Source organism: Capra hircus, chromosome 29, assembly GCF_001704415.2.
Source record: "Capra hircus breed San Clemente chromosome 29, ASM170441v1, whole genome shotgun sequence".
In the NCBI taxonomy this organism is placed as follows: domain Eukaryota; kingdom Metazoa; phylum Chordata; class Mammalia; order Artiodactyla; family Bovidae; genus Capra; species Capra hircus.
Genome location: NC_030836.1, coordinates 16,626,239 through 16,643,887, shown reverse-complemented (window position 1 = coordinate 16,643,887; position 17,649 = coordinate 16,626,239). Strand labels below are relative to the sequence as shown.

The following is a 17,649-nucleotide window of genomic DNA, read 5'->3' as shown; positions in this document are numbered from 1 at the left end:
AGGCTGCTGCAGCCCACACTTGGGACTGCACCGTCGGTGCTTTGGCTCAATTTCCTATGAGCGCCAATTTGCAGACTGGAAAGGACCTAAGAGGATCAGTTACTCCCACCCCATCCTTGGCTGAGATAACTGAGGTCCAAGGACAGGTAGCAGCTGTCTCCAGAGGCCACCAGCAAGAGACTCATCCTTTGTCACATGCCTCATTTAACCTGCTTAACAGCCTTCAGAGGGAAGTACTACTGTTCTTCCCAATGGTAGATGAGGAAACCAAAGTCCAGAAAAGTCACACAGTTGGAGAGCGGCAGAGCTATTTCCACTGAACCCCATATTCTCTCCCAATCAGAACGCTGTTGTTTAGTTACTCAGTTGTATGTAACTGTTTGAGAGCTCATGGATCTCATGCTTGCCAGGCTCCTCTGTCCATGGGATTTCCCAGGCAAGAATACTGGAATGGGTTGCCATTCCCTCCTCCAGGGAATCTTTCTGACCCAGGGATTGAATCCACATCTCTTGCATTGGCAGGCAGGTTCTTTACCGCTAAGCCACCTGGGAAGTCAGATCAGAACACCTGCTCTCTTTACAGAAATCACCCAAATGAGGCCCCACCCTCTGGAGGGACCTGGACCTGACATCAAAATAAACCAGCATCCCAGGGTAATCTCTGGGTCTCCATTTAAATGTAACACTCTTCCTGGTTTTTGTATTATTAACAAGCCTTTAAAAAAATCTCCTGATTTAAAGGCTGATCTGGCTAGACAGGTGCTTGAAGAGACCTCAGATATGACTCCATGCTCTTTTGTAGTCCTCAGTGTCTGCTTTTTATGCAAGATTCAGAACTTGAGGGGAGCTGTTGGTTTTATCTGGATAGAGGTGACTAGCAGGGAAGCAAAAATCAACTTTTGTCCTAGTTAAAGAAATGATGCAAGGTGCTTTGGGGTAATGATTCTTGCGGCTGCTTCCCTGGAACAGAGAGACATCCCTACAAATGCTTTCTGACAGGTCTCCTTGGTTGTTCTGTCAGCTGCCCTTGTGACTAACACAGGCTGGGGAGCCTTCAGGCACTGCTGTGAGATGATGTTGGCCCAAGTTCTCTCTCAAGACTTACTCTTTTCCATGGGATGCTAACAGCACTAATGATCCTATTAATAATCATAACAGTATCTAACATTTCTTGAGAGCCCACTCTGTGCCAGGCAGTGGGATAGCAGCTTTATGCAAATTATCTTACTGGAACATCACAAAACTCTGTGAAGTGGCCACTATGATTATTCCCATTTTATAGATGGGTAAACTGAGGATGCTGCTGCTGCTGGCAAGTCACTTCAGTTGGTCCGACTTGGTGCGACCCCAGAGATGGCAGCCCACCAGGCTCCCCCATCCCTGGGATTCTCCAGGCAAGAACACTGGAGTGGGTTGCCATTTCCTTCTCCAATGCAGGAAAGTGAAAAGTGAAAGTGAAGTCGTTCAGTCGTGTCTGACTCTTAGTGACCCCATGGACTGCAGCCTACCAGGCTCCTTCATCCATGGGATTTTCCAGGCAAGTGTACTGTAGTGGGTTGCCATTGCCTTCTCCAAAACTGAGGCTAATAGAGGTTAAATTAACTTGCCTGAGGTCTCAAAGCACATTAGGCAGCTGAACTGGGACTTGAAAGCAGGCAGCCTTATTTCATGGAGGAGGGCATGGCAACCCACTCCAGTATTCTTGCCTGGAGAATCCCCATGGACAGAGGAGCTCGGCGGGCTACAGTGCATAGGGTCACGAAGAGTTGGACACAGCTGAGTGACTAAGTGCAGCGCAGCACAGCACAGCCTTATTTTAGAACTCAGGCTCTCAACCACAATGCTACCCTCCGTCTCCTCTCCTGTAAAAAGGGCCTAATCATTCCAGCCACATCAGCCATAGGGAATGTGGAAACTGAAGTTCAGCGAGGTTAAGCCACTTGTTCAAGTTTACACAGCCAGCAAGGTATGGAGTTAGGATCTGAATGGGGTTTTCTAATCCTCCATCATCTGAGCTACAGGGTAGTGGCTGAGAATATGGCCTTTGAAACCCTGTGTCATTTACCAGTTGTGCGACCCTGGCAAAGCATTAACTTCTCTGAACTTTAGTTTCCTCTTCCAGAAGACACAGAACTGTTGTGAGTGCTCAGAGAGATGGTAACTGTTTAGTAATGGCTTGGACCAATGCTAGGTACATAGCAAAAATTTAGAATACCATATACTAAGACGGGCTTCTCTGGTGGTAAAGAATCCACCTGCATTGCAGGAGACCCGGGTTTGATCTCTGGATCGGAAGATCCCCTGGAGAAGGGCATGGCAACCCACTGCAGTATTCTTGCCTGGAGAATCCCACGGACAGAGGAGCCTGCTGAACTCTGTCCATGGCGCTGCAAAGAGTCGGACACAACTGAGCGACTAACACTACACTACTAAGATGGGAAAGTTACAGCATAAAGCTTAAGACTGTGAGCTCCAAAGAGAGGGAAAAAAACCAGATTAAAAGCGTCAGCTCAAGAGGCTGAGTGCACAGTCTAGCCACTGACTGTAACAGTGGATGAGTTACTTAAGTCCACAGGGTTTCCATGTCCTTATCTGTAATTTGGGGATAATAACCCACAGGCCACTGGGAGATTTCAATGAGAAAACACAAGCAAAGCGCTTCGAAGAGTCAGGGCCGAGTGGACAGGGTATGATGGAAGCGAACTGCCCTGATCAGTAATCACAAAAAGTGACCTGTTATTTCCACTAGTCTAAACCACACTGCTTCTTGGGGTGAAAATGTTTTTAAAATGATTAAATGCTATCAAATAAAGCATTATCGCCATGACGGCACAAGTTTCATGGTCCGACTTACAATGAACCTTCCCCTCACATCCTCCTTTCCCCATTACGTTCTGCGAACAGATTTCTTTTTTTTGGGAAAGAAAAGGTAGAGTATTCAAATGGAGACTAAACCAACCGGAAAACCATAGAGAGAGTGGATGACTAAGGCAAGACACCCACCCCAGTGGTGGCCTCTCTGTAAAGGGAGGCAAAAATCACACATCTTTGCATGATCCGTAAGAGATCCCCCAGGCTCAGTGAGGGTCCTCCCTAGGTTCCCAGCCCAGGGCAGAACAGACAGTAACATCCCAGGGGATGAGAAGACAGCCCGAGGGCGAGGCCCTGGGTCCTGCAGCCTTTATGGGTAATCAGTGCCGACTTCAGCTTCTCCATCTCCCTATGAAACAGGGGCCAATGTGTCTACAAATGAAAGGTCACCAGTTGCTTCATTCTCAATAAACTTTCCAACAAAGAAACTAAAAGTCAAGTGGATCTTGAGCCCCATCCGGACGTGGCAGCCCTGCGCAGACCCTGGAGAAAGAACATCTCTTTCCTGCCCTCTCTTTTCAACTCCCTCTCTGCTGGTGAGGTGATGCAATTCTTCTCTGGAACTTGATAGGATGTAAAAAATAATTACAAATGAAAAGGTTATTCATAATTTTTAAATGAGTTAATTAGTAAACCCAGTCAGACTCGCTCATTACAGTAATTAATAATTGATTACACTTGAAATTAAACACAATTTTTCATCAAAATCTAATTAAAGATCTGCGCTTCTTGCCTGTTGATGAGATCAGCTGGTCTGCTGGTAAAAGTCTTTGTGAAGGATATTTGTGCGCGGCAGAGACAATTAATTTGATTTTGAATAACTGATAGATCCTTACAGGATCTATCTACTTACAAGGTAGTCATCACGGCCTGAGATGATGGCCAAGCCAACGAGAGCTCACCCTTGGCCCTTGGAAGAGCAAGCACAAGGCTGCCAACCCAGCCCCAGAGGACTCGTGGGACCCAGCCGGCACCCGCAATGCACTCACCGCCTTAGCTTACTCCTCCTCCAACCTCAGAAGCATCCTCTCGAGGTAGTGGACTATGAGGGAGAAATCAGGACTCAGGGGGAGAAGTAAGTTGCCCAGGGAGCAACAGCTGCTCGGTGGCAGAGCTGGGAGTGGAATCCAGACTCTCAGGCTGCTGCGAGCTCTGCCCCCAACCCTCCTTGCGGAATCTCCAGGTTAACAGAGGGAAGCCCCCAGGCTTGCCTCTCTGATTGGACCCTTGGATACGGATCCTAAACTCCCGTTTTAAGTTGTCTATAGACCTCAGGCTTTGGCAGATTTGGCAGAAGGATGTATTTATTCTTGGCAGGAACACCTTCTCAGTGGACTGACCTCTCCTGCCTTGAGACCCAAATTCTCCCAAATCGACCTCAACCACCCGCCTCCCCCGCAACACTGTCACCCTCTGAGTTGAAGCCCTCATCTTCTCCTGACTTGTTTAGGCAGTAGGGCCCATTCTTCCTCCCTCCACCCTGAACTTTCTAAGACAAACGTGTCCTGCCACTGCTTCAAGCCCTTAAGGGGTTCCCTGTTGCCCATCCAGTAAGGTCTTGAACTTGGCTTCCACAGTGATCTTCAGAATCTGACCACTCTCTCCCACATTAGCTCCAATCGTGGCCCCCGTGCCCCTCAAAGTCTTCACACAGAAAATGTCTTTACCACCAGATCGCCTCCTTTCAAGACTTGGAAACATCCCTTGGCGCGAAACTCCTTTCCTTCATGTCTACTTCTGGCTGTGACCTGAAGACTCAGCTAAAACAGCACCTTTGCCAGAAAGTCTCCTCAGGTCCCTCCTGGAGGGGGCTGGGTATTCCCGCAGCTGCTCCCCATGTCACAGGTAATATACTACGGGGTCACGTTGGATCAATCGCTGTCTCTAAGCTGGCAGCACCTCAAGAGAAGGGGATATGCTGTTGGCCCTAGCGCAGCACAGTGCCTGACTCAAAGAAGGCACCTTGTTTGGTTTGCTGAATGAAAAAGAATATTCACAAAATTGTAGGGTCTAAGACTACTGTGAAATGGAGTATTTCCTGCCGTATCAGGAAACAAAGATGTCACAGCCATCAGCAATTTCAGGCCCCCAAGCGTGAATTTCTGAGCCCTGAGGGCACCCAAAAGGGAGAACAATGCTTATGATCCAGGAGCTGCTGCTACTCCCTACGGTGAACAAGGAACTAAGGATGCGAAAAAGCAAGGAGCAGAACGCCTACCTCAGATAGCTGAGATACATATGAGAGGAATGATTTCAGTGAGCCCAGCCTCTTTCATCCTCCCATACATAGGAAAGTGCCAAATTCCTTGAGATACCTGGTTTTCCTTAATTAAAAACAATCTTTTGATATTCAGACTACCTGTCCCTTGCTGCAAACTTCTGTATAACCTGACTCCCACCCTGCAGCCTACCTCCTCGGAGCAATTATGTCAGGGTTATTCAGAGTCTGTCTCCTAGGCGTGGCGTTCTAAAAATTCTCACCAAATAAAACGTCAGGTTCCAGGATGTGACTGTTTTTGGAGTTTGACATTATCAGTGTGGGAAGGAAAATGAAAGGTCCTCCAGTGACAAGCCCTATTCAATGAATGAATCTTTGTCTTGCTTACGTGGTCATTAAGCACTATTTGCACTCTTCCTAGACAGGAAACTCACCAGCTCCCACAGTAGCCCCTACTTTTAGATACTTGATGATATAGTCTTACTAAATGGGAGAGGAAGAAGCCCATGGGATGGATGGCAGAAAGAAAGGTTATTTAATCAAATAAAGACTTAGACTTTCTGAACTAAGTTACACAGTGTATAGTATAAACCTTACGACTTTAACACAAAACAAGTTGCTGTCTCTTGATGAACAGTGACACTGCTTGTTCAAAAGTCTTCTCATCTATAACCTGTTTGCAGGGCGGTACTGGAGATGTGGACAGAGAGAACAGATTTGTGGGCACGCGTAGAGAAAAGGGTGGGACGGACGGGAAGAGTAGCATGGAAACGTGTACGCTGCCATATGTAAAACAGACAGCTGGTGGGGACTTGCTGTATGACTCAAGGAACTCAAACTGAGGCTCTGTGACAACCTACAGGGGTGGGATGGGGTGGGAGGTGGGAGGGACGTTCAAGATGGAGGGGACACATATATACTTATGGCTGATGCATGTTGATGTATGACGGAAACTGACACAATACTGTAAAGCAATTATCCTTCAATTAAAAATAAATAAATAAATAAATTTATGGTTCTCAAAGGAGAAAGGTGGGGAGGGGGGTTAATTAGGAGTTTGGGATTAGCCAAAAAAAAAAAAAAAAAAGAGTCAACTCATCTATGAAATAGAATAATGTCAGTAAAAAGCAAGGGCTGTGCTAGCGGTCGGTGGGGTTACAGTACTGGTGATGCCACGGAGAAACTGCTGCGCCAGGTGGCCGTGCTTGGAACCCCACAACCCTCCCCGGTTACCCCATCTACGTCAATCCTGAAGCTCTGGCAGAGCCTGGCTGGGAGCTGACTGCTCCCAGTTTGGCTGTTCCTTTTTACCCAACGACCCAGAGCAGGGGTGGCAAATACTCGGCTTGTCATCAATATTCTCCTTTCCTGTGACCACAACAGACATCAGCCATCAGTCACAGACTCTTCCACGGAGTCTGAACGAAGCCTTGGGAGGCTTCTCAGCACAGCTTTTCAAGGCGGCCAGAGCTAATCAATCAGACAGAAGAGCAGATAAACACATATGCCAACCTGATCTCGGTGCCATGAGGTTCTCCAACCCGATCTTCACAAGCGGAGGAGAGACCCGGCATGCCAGATAAGGCTTACTGCAGCTCCAGGTGCTTAAGGAGTCTTTGCTCGGAGGGTTACCATCTTCCTGATTACTTGTTTCTACTTAAAGATCTTGAGAGCGAAGTGACTTTACAGCTTACATCGCCCAGACCCCCGTTTAGGCTTGAGTCTCTTCCTCCCAAACCAGTGGGAGCCGTGCTCTATTCATCACGCCTTGTGACAGTGCTTACTACCTCTCGAGACAGTCCTCTCCCACCCATGGTGACTTTGCTTGTCACAGAGTCCTTTTCCACAGCGGGCAGCACTCTGTCTTCCTCTGGCTTCTGCCAGTGAGTTTCATTTCTATTTATTGGGCTTACACAGCAAGGTTTCCTTTGCTAACAGAAGGATCTCAGAATGCCTGAGCGTGGATTCCAGGCCTTCTCAAGCTGGCCTAACCTACCATACATCTTAGAATGATAGAGTCTGAAGGTTGGGAAGGAAAGAGGGTTAAGCCAACCCTGGTGGATGCCGTTACTAACAGGCTGATTTACAGAGGCAGCGGACTCTACGCCTCTCTCCGGAGTAACATCCTTCCCGGGAGCAGACCAAAGGCCAAAAGCAGGACACCTGACTGCCCTGCAAATACATCAGAAGAGCGTGCAGTGGGGGTGTCGCAGGCATGGCGCTGGGCCTAGAGGGGTGTGTTACACGGTGGGAGCCCTGGGGTCAGCTAGGCAGGCTGGTCTGTGCCGCCCCCCGGCCTGTGTGTCTCCTCAGCCAGCGCCAACCGCTCACGGGGGCCCTTCCCAACCGCGGTCTCCCACTGGACCTTGGCTCCCCCAGAAGGCCCGGCCAGACCCTCACCTTCAGACCCGCTTTCCTGGCTTGAGGTCAGCACAGCCCACTCTGTGGCAGCTTCCCTCCAGCCCCAGGGCCTGCGGTCTCCTCCTTGCTCCTCGCTGCAGCGGCCTGGCACCCACAGGAGAGGCCAGCCTGCTGTCGAGCCTCCCAGCCTGCCACTTCGTTTCTAGTCACTACCCCCCGCGACAGTCATGTCGCAGACGACGCCAGGCTTCCATCAAACGAGGGGGCCGACAGGATGTACATCCAGGATGTACGCACACGCCGCCTTCCTGGTGTACATGCAGGAGGAGGGGACGGTCCCAGAGCCCCCCTTGACAGTCTTGGGGTGCAGGGGGCATTGTTACCGGCCGGCCCAGGGTGCTCAGCCCGCACGGTTCACCCCTCGAGCTCTGACCGCCCACAGGTGTCTCGGTCACTGCTCTCTGGGCCGAAGGGGCCCCCAGGGACGCTGGGGCGGGGCTGGGGTACTTACCCACAAAGTACGCCAGCAGGATGACCAGCGTGGCCGAGATGGCAATGGCGCTCAGGGCCGCGCACTTCCAGTTACAGTACTTGGAAGGCTTCTTGAGGTTGAAGGCCGGGCGGGAGAAGGTGGTGCGAGGCAGGGGCCGGGGCGGCGGCGAGTACACCGTACTGGACGTCAGAGGGTAGCCTGGCGCCGCGCTGCAGAAGAGCGGGGAGGTGCCTCCCGGCTTGAAGAGGAAGTGCCTGTGGACGGAGAGAAGCCCGGGGCGGCAGGGTTAGCCGGCGCCCCGGGAGCCCACACTGGCCTGACGGTGGAGGCAGCGGTAGAGGAAGCATGCAGAAGAGCCTAGAGAGACGGGGAGAGAGAAAGAGCCGCCACGGAGGAGACGAGGGACAGAGAGAAAGGAAAATCATGTGCCGGACAGAACAGGGCACACGGAGACACGTTTCCACGGAAACACGGGTGGGACAGCCCTGCCCACGGGGAACCCACCCCAGCTGGACAGAAGGCTGGGTGCTGAGATCCTTTTCCTGGGAAGCCATGGTGGGGCTGGGATGCTGTTTTCTTGGAGAAGGAACTAGATGTCTTCTAAAATTACTGCAGTAACTTGGAAAACGCCGAAAATCCTATTCTGGCCACCATCACCATTCCCCTTCCCCCGGAGACTATGAAACCAGCGGTTTTCCCTCTCCCTCCAATGCATCCTTCGCTTTTGTACCATGGTGGAGGAATGGAATACCAATTTTTTTTTTTTTTTTTTTTAGAGGGAGTTGGGCTTCCCTGATAGCTCAGTTGGTAAAGAATCTGCTTGTACTGCAGGAGACCCCCGTTGGATTCCTGGGTCTGGAAGAGCCTCTGGAGAAGGGGTAGGCTACCCACTCCAGTATTCTTGGGCTTCCCTTGTGGCTCAGATGGTAAAGAATCCGCCTGCAATGCGGGAGACCTGGGTCTTCGATCCTTGGTTTGGGAAGATCCTTTGCAGAAGGGAAACGCTCTGCACTCCAGTGTTCTGGCCTGGAGAATTCCATGGACTATATATTCCACGGGGTTGCAAAGAGCCGGACAGGACTGAGTGACTCTCAGTTTCACGTTCACTTTGGTAGGGGTGGGAACCAAGAAACCACTACTAAACCCTGCCAAGGTCAAGAGTCCCTTAGTGGCTGTTACACAGCGAATGGCAGCAGATGCCTTCAAAGAACTCTGCTCAGAAGCCAGCCTGCTGCCTTCCAGGCCCCTGGTAACAGCTGTGGCAGAGGACAGATGGGCAACTGTGTCCTGCAGCCTGGCCATAGCCTTGAGGGCAGCATGGCAAGGTCAAAGCACATTGTTGTGGCCGAATTAGGTGACAGGAAATCCTCCACAGCCTGTCTTTAACCATGTCCATGGGAGGCCTGGGAAACGGGGTGCACTGGTTGCCCTGCATGCCCCTGGAGTCTTAGGGCAGAAGGTAAGATTGAGAGGGCTCTTGTACCCTGCTGCGGGGCAAGAGGCCTCGGGCCGCAGAATATAGCACCAGGGCCAGCATACATACAACACAGGGCCTGTGCTGCATAGAGGCGGCTACATGAGATGGCTTCCGGATGTCAGAGGCAGCCAATGAGATGCCGGGAGCGCCATATTAACAAGACTGCTGTTAATATGCTGTGGGATAGGGTACGCCAAGGATAAACTCTTGCAAGTTGAACACAGGCTTGGGGATGGGCATGCAACATGGCCTCATCACTTCTCCAAGGAGGTCCCAGGGAAAGGTCTCAGGGTCAGCATGCAGGAGCGGGGGCCACAGGGAGAGCACACACAGAGGGGAGGAGCATGGGGACGTCACCTACCCGTCATTGTAAGCCCCATCATGGCGGGAGGCGCTGAGAATGTCCATCTCAATCAGGCTGTCCTGCAATGTCCCTAGGAATGGCTGCTTGCCTAGGTTTCTACACACACATGGAGACATGAATGAAGCCATGAGTCATGCATCGATGAAGGGCAGAGTAGAGAAACACGGACAGTGGCTGACTGCTGCGGCTGTGCGTGAGACCAGCGGGGGGCAGTTTCCAGGCAAGGGGGCTGTGGGCAAGCCCCCGGTGCCCAGGGTCTGCCTGGCCCAGAGCATCTGGAGGGAGCACCCTCCATACAAACCTGTAGGTCTGCCAGCTGTGTGCATCACATCGCATCTCTGACTGGTGAAGACTGATTATGGCTCATGTGCTGAGCTAAGCACGTGATATCCATTTATCTCAGGTCTTCAAAGAGACACGGTACAAGGAAGGCAGTGTCGTCCCCTTTGTACAGAGCAGGGAATGGAGACACGGGGAGGTCCCAGGACTAAGCTGAGGCTACCAGCTAGCAAGGTTCAAAGCAGGGATGTGAGCCCAGGTTTATCTGGTTCCAGAGCCTGGCTTTCTCCTCTACTTGATCCTGCCTACATCTACTTTAACAGCCAGAGATACTCACTTTGCTCATCCAAAGGAAAAAGACAGACAAGCATTTTGGGCCCTTTGCTTTTAAAGCAGTGGTTCTCAAACTTGTACGCATAGGAATCCTCGGGAGAGCTATGCTTTGCTGAGGCTCAGCTCCAGAGATTTGGGGTCACTGGGTGTTGGGGGGTCTGGGGATCTGCATTTCTCATGAGCCCCCCAGGTTGCAGGTGATACTGGAGGGTCAGGGTCCTTTGGCAGGGCGGTGATGACTGATTGTCAGGGACAGAGCTCCACAGAGACGGGGGGCTCTTTTGTCCCCCACATGCATTGAGGGCACTGAGGCCTTCTGGGACCCAGAAAGAGGGTCGACGTACTCGCCACTTTGGTCTCAACTGTGCCTGCTAAGTGATGCCACTCACACGCAAGTGCATGGCGTCTTGTTTCCTAATGTGTCAGGGTTGCTGCCACCTCACTTGAATTGTTTTGAACAAGCCCGTGGTGGATACCCGCTGCTATCTGTGCCTCAGGGAAGGACTGACTGCATAAAGTCACCTTTTGGGGCCAGCCCTGCCACGTACTATCCTTCTGACTTTGACCAGATCTTGAGAACTGGAAAACTACATTCAAGCCCCCTTTCTGCCGCATTCTTGCTGTGTGACTCTGTGTAGACACTTTAACCTCTTCTAATCTTACACTACTGTATCTGTAAAATGGGGCTAATAATACTAAACTCACGGCTTGCTATAGGAGCAACTGAGGAATGTTGGAAGTATTTTCAGAGTTTAGGCAAAGGTTACAGAAATACCAAGGCTAGCTATAACAGTGGCTACCTAACCTACATCTCGGCTTCCCAGGTGGTGCTAGTGGTAAAGAATCTGCCTGCCAATGCAGGAGACGTAAGAGACATAGGTTCGACCCTTGGTTGGCAAGATCCCCTGGAGGAGGGCACGGCAACCCACTCCAGTATTCTTGCCTGGAGAATCCCATGGACGGAGGAGCCTGGCGGGCTACAGTCCACAGGGTTGCAGCGTCAGACACGACTGAGGGGCTTAGTGAGCACGCACCCTAGATCCACTGTATACTTCTGTCTAGAGCTGTGCAACTATTATCCAGTGTAAATCTTTCTTTCTCAACAACCCTGCAAAGTCTCCACTGCATCCTTGTTTTGTAGGCGGGCATGCATGTCATGGCCTGGAGAAGTCCCAAGGTTCTATCATATAGTAAGCAAATGGCAGAGCCAGGCTGAAGCCTGAGTTTGTCTGCCATAGGAGCTCAGGCCCGCTCAGGCCCTCTCTGCCCATAACCTGCCCAGCCCCACATACTTGCAAAAGGAGGGGCTGTAAGTACTGTCTCAGGGCACCATTCCCCTGGCCTTCCCAGGGACTGTGGGGGCACAGACAGCACTGTTTTGCAGCCGAGCCTCTGAGTACCACCGTGCTGGTGGGTACCTAGCAGTCTGGGTGGCAGCTGGATCTGGAAGCCACCCCTGGGGCATCCCACAGAGCCCAGAGTTCCCGCAGGGGAGCGGAAGTCCCTCGGAGTGGCCCCATTTCTGCCCCCAAGCAGGGAGGCCTTCTGACGGGAGGTCCCCTGACCCAGCGAGAAGCACACAGGCCCTGGGGTCAGGAAGGTCTGCCTCTCTCAGCCCCTGGCCTGCAAGTGCCTGACAGACGGTAGAAAGAACTCAAATAAATATTTGCTGACTACTGCGGGTGACGGGGTACACCAAGGAGAGTGTGCCTGGCATATCATGAGCATGTAGTTGGTATTTAATTGAGGGTAGCACAGGGGGGGCTTTATTATTATTTCCTCTATTCCCTGCATTTCAGGAGGACATCTGCAGTCTTTTCATAGTCTATACTGCCCAGCCTGGGCAGGCCCTCACTCCCCTGTCCAGGGACCCCAGAGCTGAGCTCTTGCTGCCTTCCTGGGGCCTGAGAGTGGCCACATGGCACGCTCACCAGGACACACGGGGGTCTGGCCTGTATCACTAGGTGAGGACTGTGCTCTCAGACAGTCAAATCTAATCTTTAAGATGCATCAGTAGCAAGTAAATATATTCAGGGAAAAGGGACAAAGGATAAAGATCAAAATGTTAACAGTGCGGATTTTCCAGTGTCTGGAATAAGAGCGATTTTAATTTTGTAACTTTAAAGGAAACTTTTAAAGAGAGAGAGAGAATGGGCAACTATCTCCTGAGAGCACAGATCCATTCAAACAAGGGTAAAGGCAACACAACAGAAAAGGGTTTCCAGAGTGACAGAGTGCCTGTCATTTCCTGAGAGCGCCTCCACATCCACACTAACTCAGGTGTCAGCCATGTAGATCACTCAGGAACTTGGGGGCACATGAGTACTTGCTGAAATGCTGCCCATTCCGATGCTAATTTTGCCTTGAACTGTGCTGTGTGTGTGCTCAGTCATGTCCGACTCTTTGTGACCCCGTGGACCGTAGTCTGCCAGGTTCCTCTATCCATGGGATTCTCCAGGCAAGACTACTGGAGTGGGTTGCCATGCCCTCCTCCAGAGGATCTTCCTGACCCAGGGATCGAACCCACATCTCTTGTATCATCTGCACTGGTAGGCGGTTTCTTTACCACTGTTTCACCTGGGAAGCCTTTGCCTTAAAATAAGAAGCCTTATTCCGTACTTTCAAAGCTAAGTTCTGGGTCAGTTTATTAGGTCTCATCTGACTCTGAGAAAACCGAGGCCCAGAGAGACACATGCCCCACTCCCACCCACATAGCAAGTCAGTGGCAGAGCTGGAATGAAAACTCCGGTGTCCCGACGCCCAGTTCAAGGGTCCTCAGTACATTTTGTGTCTACCTCTGCCCCCAGCATCTGGGTTTCTGGTTCTTCTGAAACATAAATGTGATGAGGGCTTCCTGATGGGGACCCTGAGCTGCAGAGCCCTCCCTGGGTCACAGTCCTGCAGGGTCTCCAGCTCACTGCTGCTGGGAGCTCAGGTATGGCCATCAGATTCATCTGACCCTCACATTGCTGGGTGTTGTTAATTCATTTTACAGATATGGAAGCTGAGATCCAGAGACGTTAAGAGACTGCCCGAGATCACACAGCAATGAAAAGCTAGGGATGGGATTCAAACCCAGATCTCTCCAACTTAATCAAGCTGCCTATCAGGAAAGAGCAGCCAAGGGCTTGGAGAGGGCACTGCAGGGTAATGCTAGACTGTGCTTAGAGCTCCTCGTAGAGGCAGGAGGGGACTGGCTCCCTTCGCGAAGCCTGAGGGGAGGCCCTGGATCAGTTCCTGAGCTGCCTGAAGCAGGGTTCCATCTCTTTGACCCAGGGCCGGATGAGCTTGCCTCCCAAACGCAGATGACAGGGCTTTGGGAGAGGAAGTGGCTGGGGAGCTGCAGTGGCCAGTGGTTCTTCTGGGACCATCCCATTCCACAGCCCATCTTCTCACCACAAGCCCACTGTCCTGGACCAGGTTTCCACCCACAGGGCCCTGGGACAGCCGCTGATAAAGCAGGACAGGCAGGGATCACACCCCACACCCTGCAGCTGAGACCCTCCCACAAGGTGCTTGGGGTGTAAGAGACTCAGCCAAAACCACTTAAGTTTAGTTACGGAGCTGGCATTTGAGTGGAAGGATGAACAAAGAAAAGTGAACCAGGTCTTCCATGCCATTCCCACGTGTCCCTCTCGATTTGAAAGATGGTGACAGCTCCTCACCCTCACGTCTACCACTCCAGCCCCTGGGCCCAGAGGGTAAAGTGCGCCCTCCTGTTCATGGAACTCAAGGGTCACTGATCCCTATTTACTGTCGTCTCCGCAGGGAAGCCCTGCAGCTCCCACTTCAGCCAACTCTTAGCCCTCTCCCCCAAAATCCAAGTTCTCTCCTGGACTTTGCACAACTGTCATCTCAGAATTCCTTCCTCCCCTGAAATTCCACGCGTACATGCCCCAGGACGCTGCCTTTAATAATCAGAAAGGAAGCAGTGGACAGTGGTTAGGGGCGGAAACTCCGAGTAGGCTGGCCCGGGCATGGATTGTGGCCCTGCCCTTCACTGGCTGTGGCTCCTTAGATAAGTTTCTTAAGTTTTCTGTTCTTCAGATTCTTCACTTCTCCAGTGAGGAGGATAATAAGAGCTAAGTGCCGAAGACCTAGGATAGCAGAGGGGTGCGGAAGAACTGAGAGAGCAGTACCGACGGCCATCCTTTTAAAGGCATGCTTATAAGGTTGGTGTGTCTGCTTGTCTGGTGTCTGGGAACGCAGGGTTCAGGCGGGTTCCCACCATCAACTGATTAGAGGGACTGACTCACTGGGCCTCAGCTATTTGCACAAACACCAGGGTTTATGCTGAACACACCTGCCTTCCTTCTGGGAGTCTGGATTTTGGATACATGCCAGGCAGGAGGCAAGGTGTCCATGTGACCAGCCCTCAATAAAACCCTTGGCACTGAGTCTCTAATGAGCTTCCCTGGTTGGAAGCTCATTAGCACACTCAGTATGGACTCTCTGAGTGTTTGTTATGGTTATTATTTGGTGCTTCTAAGCAGGGGAGGGGGCGGTCACACCCTCCTCTCTGCTCGAGGCTTCCCTGGTCAGAGCTTTATGCAGACAGCCCTGCTTACTTTTCTTCATTTATGGGTCTGCCTCCCTCACTAGACCTTGTGCTTCCTGCATGGGAGTGGCTGTGTATGTTTGTGACAGAATCACCAAATGACAGAGTCCGTGGGGTTCTGTCGGCTCCCAGCAATGCTCAGAAGCTGGCCTGGGGCACCAGGAGACACCGTGTGCCCTTCTGGGAAGTGCGTCAGGGCTGGGCTGGAGACCAGGGGAAGGCCTCCCATCCCTGGGGGTGGGCATGGCTGTTCCCCCAATGGAGTGTGGCCGTGGAGTGGGCCCCAGGCTCCCAGACAAGGCCTGTGATCAGATGAGCTAGAGCTGAGGTCTGGCTGCCTTCTGCCCTGGCTTCCCCTTCATCCGACAGGAGCCCATTGGGTTATTCATCAGGCAGGCCCTGTGAACTCAATCACACATCTATGTCGCAGACTGTGAAAGAAGGGGATTGGGTTTTAGGGGACTCTCAACTCGTGGTTCCCACCAGAATGGACCCCAGACGCACCTGCAGGGCTTAAAGCAACATCGAAGCCCAGCTCTGGGGAGCACAGCTGGATCCCATCTCCTTTCTCCCTGAGGGCCTCGGTCACCCTGGGGGAGTGCCAGTGGCATAGCGGGGCGGGGCAGGGAAAGAAACAGGTTAATCAAGTCCTTCCTCTTCTTTGTCCTTCCACTAGCCTCTCCTCTCCTGCTGGCATGCAAGAGAAACCCCTCCTGGTCATTCTACTAGCTGTTAGGGTATTTGCTCAGCTATTTATTTTCGACTCTCAACCAACGGAGGGGCCTGTGGCATCGAGAGGGAGGCCCAGCTGCTGGGGGGGCTTGGGGAAGCTGTTCAGGGCATCTCAAACAGGCCCTGCTCTCTGGGGCTCCCTGGGCTGAGGTCAGTCTGCGTCTCCCCAGGCCCACCTCTCCTCCCTGCCTCTCCCCGGGGACTCCTGCTCTTCACCAGGCAGTCCCCCAGCACCAGGGCCCCTGGAACATCTCCCCTGCGCCCCGCTCAGGCCTCAGGTGAGTGTACATGTCCATTCATTTGCTCCATTATTCATTCACACCATTTCGCTTGCATGTTAATATTTATCGGGCCCTCATCAGGCGGCAAGGCTGTGTTGTGTGCTGGGGGATCCTGAAGCAAAGCAGTTAAAACACATTTCCAGTGCTGATCTCTAGCCTACTGCTAGAGTCTGTTCTCTGGCACACAGTAGGCATTGCTGAATATTTAGTGGACAACAAATAACTACATTATAAGCCCTTGAGCATGCACGTGTGCCAAGACCTATGCAGACATTATTTTTGTAGCTGCTCCAACACCCTGATGAGGCAGTACGGTAGATTCAAGGAGGATGAAAATTCTCAGCTCTTCTCGCTCTGAGATATGGGGTCTATTGTCTCTTCCTTGAAGCTGGCTGGCCCGTGACTGCTCTGACCAACAGAAGATGACAGAAGTGACACCATGCCAGTTCCAGGCCAAGTCTAATATTAGGAGGATCAACGGCTTCTTGTCTCAGCACAGTGGAGCCTTGAGCTGCCATGTGGAGACAGCCTGAGACCATACGAGAAGGAGAGGGCACCCCCAACCTAAGCCCAGCTTCCCAGCGGTCTCCTGCAGGGTGTCAGGCACATGAGTAAAGTAAAGCCATCTTGGATCCTTCAGACCAGCTCAGCCAACAGCCAGACACCACAACTGCCTCCCGACTACCCCATGTGGAACAGAGGGCCAGTCCACCCGAGCTCTTCCTAAACTCTCAACTCACGCTGTGAAGTACAATCAGCTGGTGGTCTTTAAACCGGTAAGTGTTGGGGTAGTAGGTTATGCAGCAATAGATCGTCAGAACAGGAATTCACTAACACTTTCTCCCCTTTAGAAATGAAGATTGTAAGGTCTAGGTCCACAGCTAGTGAGCACTGGGGTGGGGGTCTGATGGTAGGATGCATCTGACCTTTAAACTCGTGCTTTGAACAACTCACTACAGTGAGTGGACCATCACTTGTGCCCTCAAAATGTCAGGGTCAAACTCACTTCTTCAAAGTAAAGAAGAGAGAGAACCCACAGTTTCCTCTCTCAACTCCTCTGGTGAGCAGCACCTTAATACATATTTTTGGATGACTTTTTCTTCACAGGGTTGATATGGGGAGCAGATACACATGGGAGAAAAAGGGAAACAGCTTTTATGGCACGTCTTTTAATTCCAGGCACTGTGCTGTGCGCTCATATTTTAGCTCCCAAGCTAAGACATATGACTTCTTATCCCAATTTACAGATGGGGACATCAAGGTTCAAAGATGCTAAGGAATTTTCCCAGCCAGGAAGCGCTGAAGCCAAGGTAGGGGTCTACATCCATGTGATCTATAAAGCCTGCATCCTTCCCACCTCACCAAGTTGGTCAGTTACCTGTGATCCTATCTCCAGACTTGACATGGCTTCCTCATAAACTCTATTGGTTGGTTTTGTGCTGTTGACCAGCTGGTATTAAGAGCCAGAATTCTGATTGTCTTATCCACTGTACTAGGCACTTCTCCCAGTTTCAGGCTGTTTTTAGATGCACAGAGCTCTGCGGTCATAGACGAAGCCTTCCTCCAGCATTTCATCTGGGTCTTCAAGGACAAGTAGGACTTTGCTAGACCAAGAAGGGAGGAGGAGGGTGACTCTGGCAGAGAGCTGTGCAAAGAGTATGTGCAAAGGCACAGGGGCACGT

The 17,649-nt window shown here is 51.6% G+C and overlaps 1 protein-coding gene across 1 annotated transcript in view; it reads right to left on the bottom strand.

The window, feature by feature from the left end:
- TENM4 (teneurin transmembrane protein 4) overlaps positions 1–17,649 on the bottom strand; it is a 682,188-nt gene that overhangs the window by 241,944 nt on the left and 422,595 nt on the right. The window contains exons 7-8 of the mRNA XM_018043333.1: positions 9,782–9,880; positions 7,962–8,197 (exon numbers count right to left, since the gene is read on the bottom strand). Of these exons, the coding sequence (XP_017898822.1) occupies positions 7,962–8,197; positions 9,782–9,880 (335 nt within the window). The remainder of the gene's footprint in view (positions 1–7,961; positions 8,198–9,781; positions 9,881–17,649) is intronic.